The 18,760-nt window shown below is 41.9% G+C and overlaps 1 protein-coding gene across 1 annotated transcript; it reads right to left on the bottom strand.

Annotated features, from left to right (window-relative positions):
- Nucleotides 1-11,285: 11,285 nt before the first annotated feature.
- Nucleotides 11,286-12,927, bottom strand: LOC119726005 (G-protein coupled receptor GRL101-like; the record flags this gene model as incomplete). Its single annotated transcript, XM_038197626.1, has 2 exons — nt 11,286-12,536; nt 12,833-12,927. Coding segments are annotated over 2 exons (1,272 nt in total), but the record flags the coding sequence as incomplete, so codon positions are not given.
- Nucleotides 12,928-18,760: the final 5,833 nt, after the last annotated feature.

The raw sequence follows: 18,760 nt of genomic DNA on the forward strand, positions 1-18,760 counted from the left end.
CCCTAATTTACTCAAAAATATCTTACCACAAGGGATATCAATCTCCGAACAAACACGAACAATATAGTTAAACTTCGGATCACCTCCAAACAATTAATACTTATTGCATCATTTTGCATTTAAAGCTCACTGAAAGACAAACTTTAGTCTTAAAATCAAGTACACGTACAAAACATATGTACAAAATAATCTGCGGTTATCGACTGCAGAAAGCATGCCTATAAAAGGAATGCATGAAGAAGTAATGCTTGTAGAGGCGGATTTCTCTATGTCCCGTTAACTTCACGGGCTACCTCCCTCTCGCATATGCATTCTTGCAATGCGACTGGGGTATCATACACTTAAGTAACTGCGCTCGGCCACTTGCCTGTCTGCCGTTTTTCCTGCAGGCGTTTTGACCTACGTGGGTGTATGTCTTGACTGGCTGGGCATTCTGGATGGGCAATGTCCGAAGGGACCTCCCTACCGCTACTTCCCTCTGCGGTATGATCCTGAGGTGGTCCACTTTCTTCCTCTGGATGAAAGAGCTGTGGGGGAATTGACAAGACAAAGTCATCATCATCATCCGACTCATTGTTAGAGCTGTCACCGTCATCAACGGATGGCAGACATTTCAATGGGTCCCCACCCACCGACATATCCGGCTCTCTACGCGGATCCAGAATGAGTAGTTTACGGTTCACCCATCTGCTGTCACCACCAGCAACTGGCCTTATTAGAAAGAGACTATTTTCCCCATCACAATCTACTATGACGTACGGACGCTCGTCGAAAGTGTTCGCAAGCTTGTGGCGACCTGTATGCGCGGACTGTCTCAACAAAACCCTAGTACCAACCGCCAGATGGCTTGCCTTGGCCTTTCTGTCATACCGGCGCTTGTTTAACTCTGCGGCTCTGGTCAGCCGGTCTTTAACAACCTTGTAAGTGTGTTGGATGATTCGAGCCTGCTTCTGTATACTATTTTCATTCCAGTTGTTTCGTGTGTTGCTGAGCAACTGATCCAAGGGGACAACAGACTGTCTCCCAAACATTAAGGTGTATGGTGCATACCCTGTCACAGAATGGGGTGTAGTGTTGTAGATGTAGACCAAATGGGGGAGCAACTCGGGCCAACGATGGCGACTTGCACTGTCTAGAGACTTGATGAGACCACACAGGGTACGGTTAAACCTTTCGGTCTGACCGTTACCCTGCGGGTGATAAGGTGTCGTCCTTGTTTTCTTAATGTTGTACAGCTTGCATAATTCCTGAATTAACCCACTTTCAAAATTACGCCCCTGGTCTGAGTGTATTTGGATTGGAATCCCATAGTGGACGAACCAGTGATCGCGCAACACACGGGCTACTGTTGGTGCCGTTTGGTCCCTACATGGTACTGCAACAGAAAACTTTGTAAAAGAATCAGTGAGGACCAGTACATCCTCAATGTTCCCCAAGCCGCGATCTAGCTTCAGGAAATCAATCGCAAGCCGCTCCAACGGCTGAAAAGCCAAGAGATGGCGCATCGGCGACCGAACAGTGGGAGAGGGGGCTTTGGATACTCTGCACTGGAAGCAATCCCTAATATGGTTATGTACATGAGTAGAAAAACCAGGCCAAAAACAACGCTGTTTGATGAAGGACAAGGTTCTTGCAACCCCTTGGTGCCCCCAATGGTCATGGGCTCCTTCGATAATCGTCCTCCTGAGCCTCCGTGGAACAAGAAGCTGGAACACCTCTCCTAAGCCCGCATCATGCACACATCTGTACAAAACACCACCTTTCTCCTTTATGCGTGGCCACTCCTTAATCCAACTTCGGGCTTCTTTGGAAAGTTGTTCTCCAACTGGTAAGTCTTGCCCAGGCTCCCAACGACTGCGCCAACGCTCCCAAACTATCTTGAGGTCGTCATCCTCTTGCTGCAGAGACGCAAGTTCGGCAGGTGAATAAGAGGGTAGAACTGAAGGTGCTGAACCTGAAAGATCCACTGGTCTCTTCACACCCTGCTCCTCACAATTAGCAGATCGCACAGCAATGGGTATCGAGACACCTTCGTCAAACTCACTGTGGCGGGCACACTGAAGAACATTGACATTGACCTCCTGCTGAGCACCAGGGTAGCGGCTTAGGGCATCCGCACATTTATTGGACTTCCCTGATCTGTACCGAATTTCAAGGTCGAACGGTGCGAGCTGAGCGGCCCACCTCTGCTCAACAGCACCAAGTTTAGCTGTCCGAAGGTGCGCTAAGGGATTGTTGTCAGTATATACGACCGTGTGACGTCCAAGTAAGTAGTCTCTGAATTTTTCAGAGACGGCCCACTTGAGGGCCAAAAACTCTAACTTAAAGCTAGAGAGATCTGAATATCCCTTTTCAGCACCTCGGAGACTCCTGCTGGCAAAAGCCACGGGATGAAGCTTTCCCAAGTCATCTAACTGGCAGAGACAAGCTCCCAAACCGATTAACGAGGCATCAACCTCTAGAACAAAGTCACGGTTGAAGTCGGGATACCACAAGACGGGTGCAGTACAGAGAGCCTGCTTCAAACTCCTGAAGGCCTGATCAGCCTCCTCTGACCAACAGAACACCGGACGGGTGTTCCCTGCTTTTTCCTCTTCCTTACGGGTTAAGGCATGCAAGGGCTCAGCCACCTTCGAGAATCCCGAAACAAATCGCCTGTAATAAGAGGCTAAGCCGAGAAATGATCTCAGCTGCTGTACAGTCGCTGGGATGGGCCAATCCCGAATGCGTGCAGTTTTATCCGGATCTACTGATACTCCATCGCTACTGACGATGTGACCCAGATGTCGAACAGAAGTCTGGAAAAGCTGACACTTCTTACCATTTAGCTTGAGACCATAGCGTTCAAGCCGTTCAAAGACTTTGGCTAGACGCCCCAAATGTTCCTCATATGTGCTAGAAAAGACTAACAAGTCATCGAGGTACATGACCAACTCCGAAAGGTTGAGATCGCCAAAGATCAACTCTACAATGCGTTGAAAAGTGCTGGGCGCATTTGTCAATCCTTGAGGAAGCCTGAGGAACTCGTAGAGGCCCCACGGTACGCGGAATGCCGTTTTCCCAACCGAATCCTCATGCATGGCTACCTGGAAGTAGCCATGCGCCATATCAAGTGACGAGAAGAGCTTAGCCCCAGTGAGCGACTCCAAAGTCTCCTCTATCCTTGGTAAAGGAAACGCGTCTTTGGTGGTCTTTGCATTGAGAAGTCTATAATCAATACACAGCCTCAGCTGTCCGCTTTTCTTTCGCACCAGAACTATCGGACTAGCGTACGGACTGGCTGATCTGCGAATGATTTGGCGATCAAGCAAATCTTGAAGAAGCTGTTTAACTTCTTCGACAAGACAAGGTACAATCCTACGGTGCGGCAAGTTGACTGGTTTGTCATCCCCAAGCTTGATCTGGTGAGGAATTAAATTACAAAAACCCAGATCAAATGGGCTACATGAAAAAGCGCCTATGTGCTTCTTGATCAATCCAGCTGCAAGGACAGCCTCTGTCGGCCCAAGGTGACTCACACTTATTCCTGGGGGTAAAAGAAAATCTGACCCATCAGGAAACACAAACCGTTCACGATCAGACTGGGATTCACTATCTTTCGCGTCATCAGACACATGCTCATTGGAATTTTTACACTCAAAACAATCAGACTCAATGTCTGTTCCGTCAGAAACAACACGGTGCATAAAAACACTAAACCCACCCTCTGTTGGCTCGATAAAAAGGTGTTCGGTTGGAACAACCTCAAAAGCTACAGCCACCTTAGTGAGTGGAGGAATAACAACGGGCTCCGCACTGGCGTTAGCCACAAAAACATCAACTGATGCACCCTTAAACTGGTCGATACCTTCCAGTACCTGACACAACACTGACGGATCAGGAACACTGCATGACTGGACTTCCCTAAGGCCTCCATTATTTGACAAACATAAGGGAGAAGCCTGAACAAGGAACTCTTTGTCACTTGGTACAAGAGTGTTCACACCCAACTCGCAACGAATACGACTGACCATCCCAGTAGGAATGACCTCTCGCTTACACGAAAATATGTCCAACACTAATGGTTCACAAGGTGTATTATCACCACAGCCACCGTCATCGTCGAACGTGGAGGTTGTCCGTACCCAACGGAGTGCTAAATCCCAGTCTGGGTCAAACAGTGCTGAACCCATGACCTTAACCTTGGATGCTACTTGCCGCAAAATATTGCATCCTAATATCACAGGACACTGATCTCTACGAGAACTTGCAGAAGCTTCAGTCTCCTTTGAAACCAAAAAGCTGGCCTTAAACTTCTGGCCAAATACTTCTAGAGAAGTCTCAAGATAGCCTTGGACAGGAATTTCTAAGTCATTGGCGCCCATCAACTTAATGAGCGTACCCACTGGCTCCAGTTTTCCAAGAGTGCTTGCCATATGTTTACTATAAAATTTAGCAGACATTAAGGAGGTTTCAGCTCCAGTGTCAAGCAAACACCTAGTAGGAATACCATTAATGATAACAGAAGCTGTAGGAGATCTTGCCAGAAGTCTACGACGGACTTCAGCAGCTGTAAGTTGCACATCTGCTGCAACGTTGTCATCCCCCACTTGATCACAATTTACTTGGTCGCTATCAATGGATAATTGAGCCATGGGCACTACACAAGACCTATCCTCCGTCACACTGCCCTCTGTGGCAGAGGCTGACCGTTTCCCGAACTGACTGGCTGTTTGTCTACAGCTCTTGCTTCTGACTTGTTGCCCTCAATTCGCTGGCGCTTAAAGCAGTTCTCTATGACATGGCCTGGTTTTTGGCAGTACGAGCACTTTAAGGGACTCCTATTTCTTTGGCCCCTGTTAGCCCGCTGCTCTACTACAAGGCTTGCAATGTTGTCAGACATGGTATGCAACTGAGTACTCATGTCTGATTGTTGGTCAACTAATTTCTGAACTGACGTCACGAGTTGCTTTTGGCTTTCAACTAGCTGCGCTAATTTATCATCATTGGCCACAGTTGGTTTGGTGGAACGCGCGGCGTTAACAGACTGTAAAGCGTCAACTTCAGTCTCGGCCCTAAACGTACCTTCCGCATTGGGATATAGCCCCAGAGCCAACTCACGAAAACTGAAAAAAGGTACGTCCGCATGGTCAAAGGACAACTTACGAAGCTCTCTCCGTAAGGAGGGATCACCAACGCCTCTTATGAATTGTTCCCTGAGAGTACTTTCTCTTAACTGAGTAAGAGCTGCTTTGCTTTGCTCTGTATCGGCCGCAGACTCCATCCTATCGTACATCCGAATTAGAGAACGACTGTAGTCGGCAAGACTCTCGTCTGGGAGCTGACTACGGGCATATAGGGAGCTAGTTAACGACTGCACAGTTTCTGGGGCGCCAAATCTACGGCGAAGCAACGATTCAAGCTTTGCCCAAGTATCCCTCTGTTGTTGAGGGGTACACAATATCTCCTCTCTTGCGACACCCCCCAAATAATCAAACGCAGTATTAACTTTCTCCTGTTCGGAGAGACCGAGTTGGCGAGAGTACGTGTTCAAGTCATGCTGCCATTCAGAAATGGTCTGGTCCCCTGACTTCTTGGGGAGGCCATTAAATTTGTTCAATTTAATCGTCGAGGCTCTCTGGTACCTAAGGTTTTGAAATGCACCAGCCAACGTGTTGGCTAGAGCTTGATTTGACTGCAAAATTGCCTCGGCCACATTTTCTGGGAGTGCCATGATCACAGAGTCTATGCCTAATACTGTGGTGAAATACAGTTGTATAACTGACCAACAAATAAGCTTACTTCACATAATAAGCAAACAGCAAAACTGTATAAATGCAAATACTATTCCCTACATAGAAAATCTACAAGAGGCACGCAAATGAAGCACAGAGCTGAAACAACTCTAATAATGACCCAAAGTTCAAAATGACAGAAAGAATGGAAACATTTCTTTGCTGCAGAACGAATGTAAATTACACAGAAACACCTGGAAATCCAGACAAATGATCAACAAACAGCTACATATGATTGAAAAAGCACATAAATTTACTGACAAGGTGCTGGGATTTTGTTTGTGTATGTCTTATTGGAAAACAGGAGTAATTAAATATAGATATCTCTACTCCAATCAAGGTTTAATAAAAAAATAATAATTTAAACGACGATTACAGCGACGATTAAATGATGATCAGTCTTCAGATCCTGTCTACGACGCCAAGTTGAAGTGAAGCGACGCGTGTGCGTCGGTTCCGCTTTTACGTGAGCGGTCAGCCCACGTGGTTTGAGGTTTGATGCCTCGGTAAGGAAGACTGTACAAAATGTTGATGTTCTTTGAGCTTTTATTCTAGTTCCAGTAAATAATCCCAGCAAGATAATCCTGGCGAATTAGTTCCAGCAAATTAAAAACCTAAATGAAAATGATAGTGTTTACAATTGTAAATACATGTGATTACAATAAACACAATGTTTTGAATTCACTTGACAATAAAGTTATTATATCAACATGAATGTGAATACAGTTGCATGTAGTGTCACTGTCCGATATGGCACGGAGCTATAAAACTTACCCAGCACCTCGTCTATGTGCAGTTATACAAATGTAAATCTCAGGTGCGGGAGGCTACAGAGCTTCTGTAATACAATGTTAAAATTATACAATATAAATGACATATAAGGGGATGATATGATATTAAATAACCCACAAATTACATCTGAAAAAGTACCCAAATGATTATTGTTATTGTTTTGTGAGCCCCTAAGATATACATGTAACGTGAGAATCATATGTACGCGCGCCACAGTGATAAACTGGGGTCAAGGGTCATGCGAATCGAAACAATGCAGTGCAGAATGTATGCAACTTACATGCCCTGTGGCGCTACGTGTACAGTGCACAGAGAACCGTATCACGTGGAGAAAGTTTTCAGACTTTGTCCACGGACAAGACCATCAGAAAATTCCCATTTGTGTCAATAATAAGAATGACATAACATAAAAATGAATATGAACATACCTAGTAGTTGATTATTGTTAGCCTGGTATGTGTGGGTTGTCTGGCTCGATTCCTGGAGCTTGTAAAATGATGTGTTTTGGGCATAAATTCAAAGAGGCAGCTCACAGAAAACGCATTAAGACAACAGAGAGAGAGAAAAGTGGGCGGAGCGTCAGAAGACGCTTATCAATATTCATGATCCCTACACAACAAAGTAACCACGGAAGAAAGGGCCTTTGGAGGGTTAAGTTTGATGCAAGAAGACGTGGTACATAGATACATGTCTAGCCAAACTTACAGCATCTGAGGCCAACCACATGGTGAAGAGCCTTTTCAGATAATTATTTTCCCGATGGTAGACCCAGGGTGGACGAGCTTCCAACCTATTACAAATCACCGTGGAGACTTTTTTATGACGTTATCATTACACGCTGGAGTCTCTGTAACGGCCCAAGCTCAGCGCTAGTCACACTTTTTCGACATTTTTATTATTTGTTTGTGTGTTAAGATATGGAGATTTCCTAGTTAGGTAACCTTTGAACTTTTCTATATCACATGTTTGACCCGCACGTACTGAACTACCGAACATCTTCTTGACGACACTCTGATCGGCCGGAAGTGGCTTACATTGTATACATTTGTATACATTGCACTTCTAGTTTCCGAGTTGCACGTTTTTGCAAAGCTCCCAACGCTTAACTTCTGCAGATCGGAAGCATGGCCTGTTTGCTGTGATGGCTCGTTGTGGAGTAACGTCGCTATTTGATGTTTCTGATATTTTGGGGCCAACTTTAAGACGTCACGGTGAGGCTAAACCAGAGGTTTTTTTATAAATTCTTACTGCCAGTCTTGCTTTCTGTGGTATAAATTATAGAGTTTGATAGCTGTAAAATGTGCATGCTGCAGAGAACTCAAAATAACATTATGTTTTATTTGTAGGGTCATTATTTTTTTACTATTTATTTAAGCTTCCTGTCATACTGGATGTCACCGTAATAAATGATCATCCAATTGAGAGCAAATCAGGGACAAATGTCCCGTCCGATGATTGTCGTGTTCAGTGAGCCTCCCATCCTCCTTAACTGGGGGACGGATCTTCCCCGCCCCCATCCCCCTCGCCCCGACTATACATCAGGGCCGAGCACTACAGTAGAATGCGGTAGAATTTGGTACAATACAGTAGAATTTGGTCTTTGAATTAAACTGCGTTTTCTGTCATGATATTATACATTACACATTGTGGGTGTCTCAGAAGATGATTCTTTGTGATTTAAATGTATGAACAATACATTCGCAAAAAGGGTTATACCGGCCGTACAAAACCAGTGCCCTCCTAATACCGCCATAAAGGCGAAGGTATTTTGCTGGACCAAGAAATCAAATGGAACGGCTTTCAGGCTGTTTGAGCTTATAAAATGAGATAAAAACGACGACGTGGGAAGAAAAACCGTGGAATACAATGAAGCAAGCAGTTTTAAAGTCACTGTGCTCTTTAAACTATCCCGATTTGCATAATATCTGTAAGATGTGTAGCCTACATACAGTGGGGTCAATCACTGTGCATTATGCAAGTTGTTGAATTCAATTCAATTCCGTTCAATTCAATTCTGGTTTATTTGTTGAAAAAAAAAACTCGTCATCAAATGGAAAGTCCAATATTTAAATTATTTGGTTCACAATTTTTTTTTAGTTGCCGTGTACTTCTTTAACTATGGGAATTGGGAAAATGTAACACATGGCGACACCAACAGAAGTTGTGCAAGCAGATATCGTTAGATTTCCCAAAAAGTACCTGACTTGAGTATTTCATTTTGATGGAGCAAGTTCATTATAATTATGTAAAATGTTTGAAAATATATTGGAAAACCATTCATGAAAACCAGATCTGTAAAAGATTATAAAAGGATAAGTGTTGTAACCATTGCAATGGGTATTACACTTTGGATTGGCCATGGCTCAACCGGCACACTACAATGGGTCATTTCATTTACTGTGTAAATCATATTCCAACGGGTGAATGAATTTTCATCAAATCTTGCTGTGATTTTACACAAGCGTACAAACAAGACACTCCATTCACATTGAATGCTGATGTTGCATACCTTTTTGAGAAATTTTCAGTTGTCTGCTTGCACAACGTCACCCGGTATACCGTGCAAGTAATCAAATTGGTGCTGCGATAATGATAACATTGTGTGATGTGGCGTCAAAAGCTGTAAATTGACTTGTATTAATACAATCAGTTAGGCATTATAGTGTGATAAGGGCTGCAGTCAAAAAAAAGGAGACAGAATGATTTGCCAACATTGCACAAACCAACATAGTTTATACACTTTAAGTTTTCAAATGTCTTCAAAATGCACATTTATACTACTGTGTAAGATTGTTTTTCTCCATCCTCTTCTAAAAAAAATCAGATACTTTCATCTGATTTGATTGATTGGGTGGTCGTCTTGGATCTTTCTTTCGCAACTACAGACGTTGAGTGCGTTGTCACAACATATAGATATTAGGTGAGGTGGTGCTGTACAGTTAGAGTGCATGTGCGAAGTGCTACTTGTAACATTAACATGAAGACATTGACGAAAGACTTTGAGTGCGTTTTTACAATATAACATAATATTAGGTCTGAGTGGCGTAAATCCGTGCCTGAGAGACAGTGGGAGCGGGCATTGGGATGGCTTTTTTTTAATTAGCCGGTGGTGGACATTTAAAAAAAAAACTTGGGAGGAACACATTTCATGAAATCTGGTGCGGGCTTATCACATCGGGACGGAGCCTTAAAGCCTTTGTGGTGTTCTTTCCTCTTTTTGCAGTGTTACTTTTGGCCTGATGGAAGGTAATTGAATAACTATTTAAATCGGTATGCATTGGCTCTTATCACAAAATGTTGGGTCAAACATTTTGGAAAATATCCTCCCAAGCCAAGCCCCCCCCCACCCGGATTTACGCCCTTTACCAAGTAGTACAATACAGGACAAAAGATAAGAGTGCGTGTACAAACATGGTGCGTATTTGTAACATTGACATTATGAAATCTACAAGGCTAATGAGTTGTTCAGGTAAGTGCTTTTCCACACTGACATTTAAAAGGTATGATTCATCAAGGTAACAGTCACTTTTTGTTTACATTTCGAAGTTTAACCCCGGTGTCTCTTGCTTCAAAGAGTAGGAATAGACAGCGTTACAGTCCACATCAGTGACAAATTGGGCATGTTTTTAAGGCGTACGTTGTCATTGCCATGTGTGTACAGAGAGCTGCATCATACTTGGCTTAATCACTTATACTGATGTTGCACTTAACATTGATTGTTTGCACGAGCGAAATGGTTTTGTGTGACGTCTTACTCATAACGTCAGTTCGAACACACGATAGCGCAAATCGCTTGATAACAAAACATTCGCCAATACAGCATTGTCACCTGCAAGTCTGTTCGAGTTCGTAGGACAATGAGAGGCGTTTATGAATTCAAAAAAACCTCATTATCGCTATCATTATTTTCTTTAACATTTGTTTACATCATTAATGTGTTCCATCATCAATGTCTCCGATCACGATCGTAGCGTCGAATCTAGGAGTTTAAGTTAATGAGTTACGCAAAAGTGTCAAACATCGAACCCGTTGTTGAAGATCATGTTGATAGAAGGATCCAGGTTTAGCTTTATGAGCTGTAAGTTTCAATTGTTTGTTTTTATCAATTGTACTAATAAACGGCAAATAGTTCAAGTTTAGCTGCTTGGCAAACATATTATGTCCCCGGAGTTTTCTTGGATGGCTTTCCACCATTTAAATCTCGCGCAGTTATACCGCCAAAAGCACCTAGCTTTAGTGGCGTGTTCAAAGCTTCACAGAATGCGCGTGCAACGGGCGTTCACGTGGCTTAGCGTCTAAATAATGCTAGCGTAACCGCAACCGTTTTTTTTTCACTTCAAAAACGCATTAGTTGACTAGTTTGTTAATAAGTACCATTGTAGCGTGAATTTAGACTCTAAAGAATACGTACCCATTGCTGGTATTGCGCATGCCTATGATAATAATTAGCCATGTGACCGTTCACGTGAGAGGTTTTAACCGATAAGAGGGGTACAGGAGTCAAATTTGCATGAGTCCGATTTTCAAACGACTCCAGTGTAAACTGAGGAGCCTATGATAAACTTGCAACTCATGCGAGGAAAAGTTGCAATATTCCTACTGTTTCTTTCCAAGGAAACCGGAAATCTACACGTTTGACGTGAGCGTTAGTTTCCGATATATAAATATCTCACTGTACAATAGCTTTTTGGACGGCACACACCACGTAATAGACTTGAATACATGAATATTATAGTGCGTACTTAGTTGCTTCTCATTCACGTGTATGGTCAACTCTGAGGCTAAGTATAATGTTAGTTTGAGTTTTTGTCTGACAGAAATGAGTTGACGGTTTCAATCGACTTGGATTTCGCCTTGGAGTTGGTCAGAGGTTTCTGAGAGGATTGTTTAGTGTTTTGACGGCGTTCGGTGATGGCAGAATAGATTGTGTACAGGTACGGGTTGAGGGAGGAGTTGATGGGTAGGACAAGAACCACGATCCAGGAGTAGACCTCAACACCGACCTGCACCGCCCCGGTCTGAGAGAGGATTCCGAGGATGATAACGGGCATCCAGCAGGCAAAGTCCGTTCCAACGATCAACGCCATCTTGACGGCCAGTATAACGTCCCGCTCCCGGTGCGCAGCTGTGCCGACCCGCCGTGCGGACAACTTGACTTTGACGAAGATACTAATATAACAGGCGAGGACGACCAGGAAACAGCCGGAATTGACGCCGAGAAACAGGACGATGGACAGGATCCAGGCTGGCTTCTGGCTGGTCGACGAAACGATCTGTAAAGTGTCGGCACCCCCAAAAGGGTTGTCGATGTCGCTGGGCTGCAGCTGGACTCCGTACGCCTTGGTGGTGAGAGGCAGCCCAATGCAGACGTCGGAAAGACCGTAGACATCGGAGTCGAGGTCCACCACAAGAGTCGGTACAACGCCAAGGCAGACAGCCACAACCCAGGCCGCCAAGACCACAATCCGGGCAGATGACGGCCGAAGTTTGAACCGACTGAAGGGAAACACAAGGTTGAGGAAGCACTCGATGCTGATCAGGGTGACAAAGAACACCGATGCCTCGCTAGATAAGACCGAGAGGATGCCAGCAGCCTTGCAGGGCGCGCTGGACCGCCACTCTCGGGACTTGTAAGAGTAGCGGTCCCCATAGTGGATGTCTGCAGCGGCGATGATCAGCATATACACTCCCATCAGGAAGTCTGACACGGCCAGATTATGCACCATGAAGGAGTGAACCCTCATAACGTCGCTGCCCTCGGCGTGCCAAAACCTCCAGACAATGATCCCAAAGTTACCAAGCAAGGCGCTCATCCCAAGGACCCACATGCATATGCGCAGTCCGTAGTTTTGCATGAGAGAACCGCAGAGGTTTAGCGGAGGCTGTGACTGAGTGGTCTCGCAGTTGGCAATCTTATATCCCGGTATGTCTCCAAGGAAGTTGCAGCAAAGTCTATAATCATCAACAACCCTGAAAGGAGAAACCGTCAAATACAAAAGGACAATCGTAAAAAAAGGTGACAATCCCTCAGTCAAAATTAATTGTCTGTACTCTTCCTAATATCATCATACCATATGCAGTGTTTCCTTTGACGTTTGTGAATGATGTTCAATGGGCTCTTTGGAATGTTATACATGCACCTTGTTTTACTCTTGCAAATACCGGCAAGAACATAGTATTTAATGACATGAGGCCGGACACTTTGATGACTAAGATAAACGATAAAACAACAAAGTTGCATATAATACAACTGACAGATCAATTACGTTTTGACGTCTTGAGGCAACGCTGAAAATGCACCATTCTCCACTAGCAATGGATCAACAAATTCGACGTTCCTAGTGAGCACCCTGTGTTCAAGAGAAAATATTAGAATTTATTTACAGCTCACGACTGTTTCTACAAAGCAGACAAAGGGATCTTTTAAAACAAGTAAACGATAAACGTCACGCGGAATTAGATGTGCTGTTAGATCAACAACAAGTAGATAGGTATGTAAGTACTGTTCAAAGACAAGTCAATCACATCACCTCTTCTCTCTTTAGGTAATGATCTGCTTAAACAAACATCGAAACATCTCTTATACTTGTAATCGTTCTCTTTACGACGAGACTCGAGATAAATGTATAATTTTTTTACTTGAGATTGACTTTTTACTTGAGATCATCTGTAGTTTGAACAAATATTTGTATAAATATATTTTTTTAAACTATTTATGCCTTGTCACGTAATGTGATCACAATGAGATGTGGTAAAAAATAATAAAGATCGAATGATTGAATGAATGACTTGTGAATGATAAGACTATTACACTGTTTAAATGTCAGATGACGCACGGAAACACGGTCAGAGAAAGAGGTGGTGCTACCACCACGTCAACAATAGTGAACACGAGTGTTTTAGTCGATGAACTTGTAATGCATCAAACGTTATCACATATCAATCACAAGCCATATATTCCCAAGATAACTCAAGCTGATCTGATGAACTTGGACAAAGGTAAAACCTTGGTTATGTTTGTTTATCCAAGGGTACTCGTAATCGGTCTGGCGATATATTACTTCAACTTCAAACAACCGCCTCAAAGAACAGTAGGCCTGCGTACTGGCGAAGATTTAGTGAAGATCTTAGATTTGGTTATTTTTTTAACCAATGATTCAACCGAATATTCTGACTCAGCTCTTGATGATCATTTACAAGTATGTGAATTGGAAACAGTCCAAGAATTGAGTTGTCCAATTTGCATCCATGAGAGTTCAGATTTGGGGGGGGGAATTTTATTTTATTTATTCTGTTTTTTATGTTTATTTATGTTTATTTATGTTTATTTATGTTTATTTATTTATAAACATTTATTTATGCATTTATTTATTTATTTATTTATTTTTTATTTTTTTATTTTGGGGGAGGGGGAGGGGTGGTTTAGGGGGATATTGACGAAAGGCTGAGAGACAGAGATGCAAGGATAACGCTGTAAAGGTATGCCAGGTAAAGTAACCCAAGTCTTTGCATTGTGATTTAAACCTGATTCTAGTAAGATCCTTTACATGAACAGACAGTCACGTTTTGAGGATTAGAGCATTCTGGTTGCAAGGTTACTGTGATAAAAGGTCTTCTCTACAAATGAAATGATATTGCTGCACCACATACAGTGTTTTCACGTTGACGAGGCCCTTGAATGCACCCTCTGCAATAAATTCCAAGGCTGATTCATCAGTCAAGACCCTGTAACGAGGAGTATCAAAGAAAGAATGCCATATTATGAGACAGAGTTGGAAATCGAAGACCTTTACATGGTGTACCCTCACACGATGGAGAAAGACAATTGTTATTTTATGTCCTTGGATACTGTTACTTCACTGGTCCAGGACGGCAACCGTGTCTAAACAGTAAAAAGGCATGTCACACACTGAGGTGATATCGTATTGCGTTCACTGTGCGCCTTGCGTGCGCGCTAGCTTTGCGCAATGAGAACTACAACGTCTAACGCTCAGTCTCATGTTCGGCAGGGTATCAATACCTTCAGTTATCAAAGGTTACATTGAAACCATATAACAAAATTCAATTGTTGACTGCCGTGATATGGGATATATGGGATATAGCACCCGAGGCGAAATATGCTCTCACAGGGTGTTAGAACGTCACATCCCACCTCACAGCATTCAACAACGTAGTAATAAATGACGTCCTTTTGCATATGAACTCATATCTCAGAGCATACATTTATTAGCGGTATTCTTTGATTAATTCAAGATCTATCCTATTATTTTAACAATAGATGTGCCCCTGTGTGATTATTTCGGGGGAATATTAAAGATTGTTTAAAAATTAATTCTAAGACATCTAGGTATTCATTCTAAGTGTATTTCAACATATCAGTAAGTGATTTCATCTTGAAATGAATATAGTCAATCATGATATCTTAAAACGCGTTTTACGGCATCGCTAACGTAAGCTCATTTTACTTAAGCGCAATTAATAATACTTCTTTTCTTCGATAACTGAGAAACAAGAATAGGAGAAGAAAATTAGAAACAAGCACGGTGAAAGACAGCTAAGAGCGATTGCCGACGGGCCAAATGAAGAAAATCACAACCAAGCAAATTAAATTAAATGCTTTGGTAAAGCTGACGCAAGGTAATACTCACAATGCCTCTAAATGAAGGAGCTCAGAAAACGTATCCTCGAGTATTTCAGTGAAATTATTGAATGATACATTACTGCAAGAAAAACATGGGAGAGACGGGTAAGTAAAAAAAGTAACTGTGGACGTGAGAGCACGGTAACAACATACATATTGTATCACGTCCTACATGAATGTAGTCACAGTTGAAAATAGCAGGCTGCGTTATTTCTTCACTTGGGACAAACAGTGTCAATTTTAGGAACCAGACGTCACCTTTATTGACAGATTCATCTGAGAAGATTGGCTCTCAACTGGTTGTGAAAGAGAAGGTAAGAAATGTAAGATCCCTTATTAGAACGTGTTTGTGCTGAGCGCAAATTGTAAATGAAACGAAACTCACAGGTATGTCAGGTTATGCAAGCCATAGAAAGCCCCTCGTGGGATCACAGGCAACGAATTGTGCGGCAGTGATCTATGAGACAAAATATTGTATCAAACAAAAAATGTAAGAGCACCAGTTTTACAGTGTGTCTAAAACCCAAACTCTCTAAACTTAATCGTTGTTTTTTTTTACAGCTGAAAAAAAAAAAACACATCGCAAATATATGTACATATTTAGAGAGCACATGTATGGTTATTAGCTTTTCAACAACGAAAATTAATCCACTCGGGTGAATATGTATCTAGTTATGGCCAATTGAATACAATTACCGCTTTTTCATTTTGTCTACGGCGACAGATATTTGGACTGCCGTAATAAAAACATGGACCGAAACCTACATTTGTGAAAAAGGCTACCAAGTGGAGGGCAGAGACGTTAACCAAAAAGTTCTGATCAGGACTACCAGTACTTCCAAAATAATTATAATTGAACAAAAATAATAATATAATAAACAAATAAACAAGGAACGATGAAAACATTAAAGAAGGTAAGACTACCCTCACCCCAAATCTTAATTCCTAGCAAATGACAAATGAGAACGTGGACAGATTGAAAAACTTACACTTATTTTGAATTACCAAACTGGACAAATCTTTTCCTAGTTGAAAAGCTGATGGACTATACTCTCTAAATATGAGTATATATTTTGGTACATATTGTAAAAGCTGCTACAAGAGGGTTCGTATTGTTGGTTTGTAAAGTTACTCTTTGCTTTTACACTACAGTGTAAAGTGATTTGGTTCTCAGTCTCTATTTAACCACACAGGCGTAGGTAGATACCTAAGGCTGTTATATGTGTATATAGAGAAAAAAAATATGTTGGTGACAGGACGATTATCTCTTTTGTAATTGATGTTCTGCCCGCCTATTCTCATGTCTTTCTTAGTTTGTATGTCCCCTTAAATCGTTCTTTACCCAGGTTGTGAAAATGATAAATATTGATAAATAAAATATTATAAAAACTGTTATTCCTTAGTAGATGAATACGGCTATCAAGAACGATAATAGCTAAAAAGGGATTACGTTAAGTATCTTCGTCACAGCATGTTCACTTAATGAGGGCGCCGTGCATATTTGCCGCCCTCAATCGGTACAACGTTCTTATACTTACAGTGATTGAAGGAATGGTAAGCCTTTGAACAGTCCAGGCTCAAGCTGTGATCCCCAGGTCGTCACATTAGTTGCTCTTGACAGCCGACTTTGTATCAAATAAATGAAATTGGGGAAAATAGGAGACGATATCTATTTTTATTGGGATTCAACTGTGGCCTGTTTTTTTTTTTTTTTTACATTTGAGGCTCACGACACATCGAGTTGAGTGTAAAAAAAACCAAATCTGCAACGTGTTTCACCTCATGCGGACCCTCATGTAGTCTGGGTATCACCCGTTATCCACGGAATGATATACCTAGACATGCAGATATTATTATGCAAACCGCGCGCCAGCCAATCGGACTCGACTTTACTCAATCGCGACGTAATTTCATTTCTAAATCAGGACTAAATGGTTTGATTGGTCAATTCGAATGCAGTGGTTTGTAATACAACAGCCAGACGCGATATGATACTAAGCGCGTGACACATTTTTTTTGTATCCATTGTCTATGATGCGCAACGGGTGAATGACCGAAGACCGGATATAGAAAGCGCCCGCTGATTGGTCAAAATCTAGGAGATCAAGGGGCGATGTCTTGCCTTATTAATCAGCGAATCTGTTCATAAGTGACATACCTCTTATTATGCTAAAATGATGATCTTATTATGCTAAAATGAATCGAAACCCCGCCCCCATACACGCTTTTTGCAAGTTGATGCAGCGTTTTTCTGGAAATTTTCTCACGACCACTCTAAATAAAAATATCAATACTTCTCGACACATCCTGATGGATTTTATTATCTCCTATCGAAAAAAAAAAGTGTGTGCATATTTGGAATTTTAGATTAAGTCACTACTGTAAAATATGTAAGTTTAGAAATGATAACTGTCCAGTGTGCATACAGTGTGAGTCAAAAAAATCGGAACCTAAACCCCGAAAATATTTATATGTTTTTGTTTCATGACTAAATAAACGTGAAGCACTAGACACAATGACGGGAATCTCAATTGCATAAGCTACATTGAGATGAAAAAAAAATACTGAAATTGCTCAATCTGTTTAAAGAATATCAAATTTAAATAAAATAACCCTAAAACCTCTATGTTTCAAAAATGGGATTTTCAGAATTGTTGTCACAATTGTCTTCCAACATCACCAGCGATAAAACCTAAGTACAAAAGTTAAAAATATTGAACAAAGTCCTTTTGAAGGACCGTCTTTAAATACAAAAGTGGATTTTATAATCATACTGTTTGCCTAACCAGGGTTGTTAATATAGATATCGTGTACTACTGTTGTTAACAGCTGTTGAAACAAGTATTGTGTCATTTACACACTCAACTGTTTGTTTGTTTTCTTGGACGAAGGTTTTAAGGTCATTGCCTAAACGGTGATATTCTTTGAACTAATTGAGCAATTTCAGTGTTTGTGTTCATCTAAAAGTAGTTAACCAAATTACGTTTAGTGCTTCTTTTCTGTTTAAAATATGAAATATATTTGGGGAGGGGGTTGGGTTCAGCTTTGTTTTTGTTTTTTGGACGCACCCTGTAGCGCCGTAGTTAGTAGAAAATGGTTTATATCCATAAGGGAAACTAAAAGCTGATACAAATTGTTTCTTACAGTGCTACAGTCTTTCCAGCAATGTCGCTCAATTGGGGTGGTCCCCAACCTTCTTCACAGAGCACTTGGAAATCGCCATTCACGTCAGCGCATTTGCAGCCGGGCGGACACCGTTTCGTCTCTGTGAAGACAACGTAATATTCGACGTGGTTTTTATTTCCGATCGTGGTTTATTTCTGATCAAACCAAAAGCAATGTTCGGCTTTCGTCCACATAGATCTCTCAAGCGTGGTCACAAAGCATTGTTCTACTTTAATACACAGAGTCTACACGCACAACTGGGAAGAGTTGGTCTGGAAATGATGAATAATCTAGGGTACCAGGGCGGATGATAATTTGCAGAGTGACTTTATGGTAATAACAAGCTCCACAAGAAATCAATACTCAAAACAGCAGTCCTCTCACCACA

This window comes from Patiria miniata, unplaced genomic scaffold (genome assembly GCF_015706575.1).
Source record: "Patiria miniata isolate m_02_andy unplaced genomic scaffold, ASM1570657v1 HiC_scaffold_19, whole genome shotgun sequence".
NCBI classification, from domain to species: Eukaryota; Metazoa; Echinodermata; class Asteroidea; order Valvatida; family Asterinidae; genus Patiria; species Patiria miniata.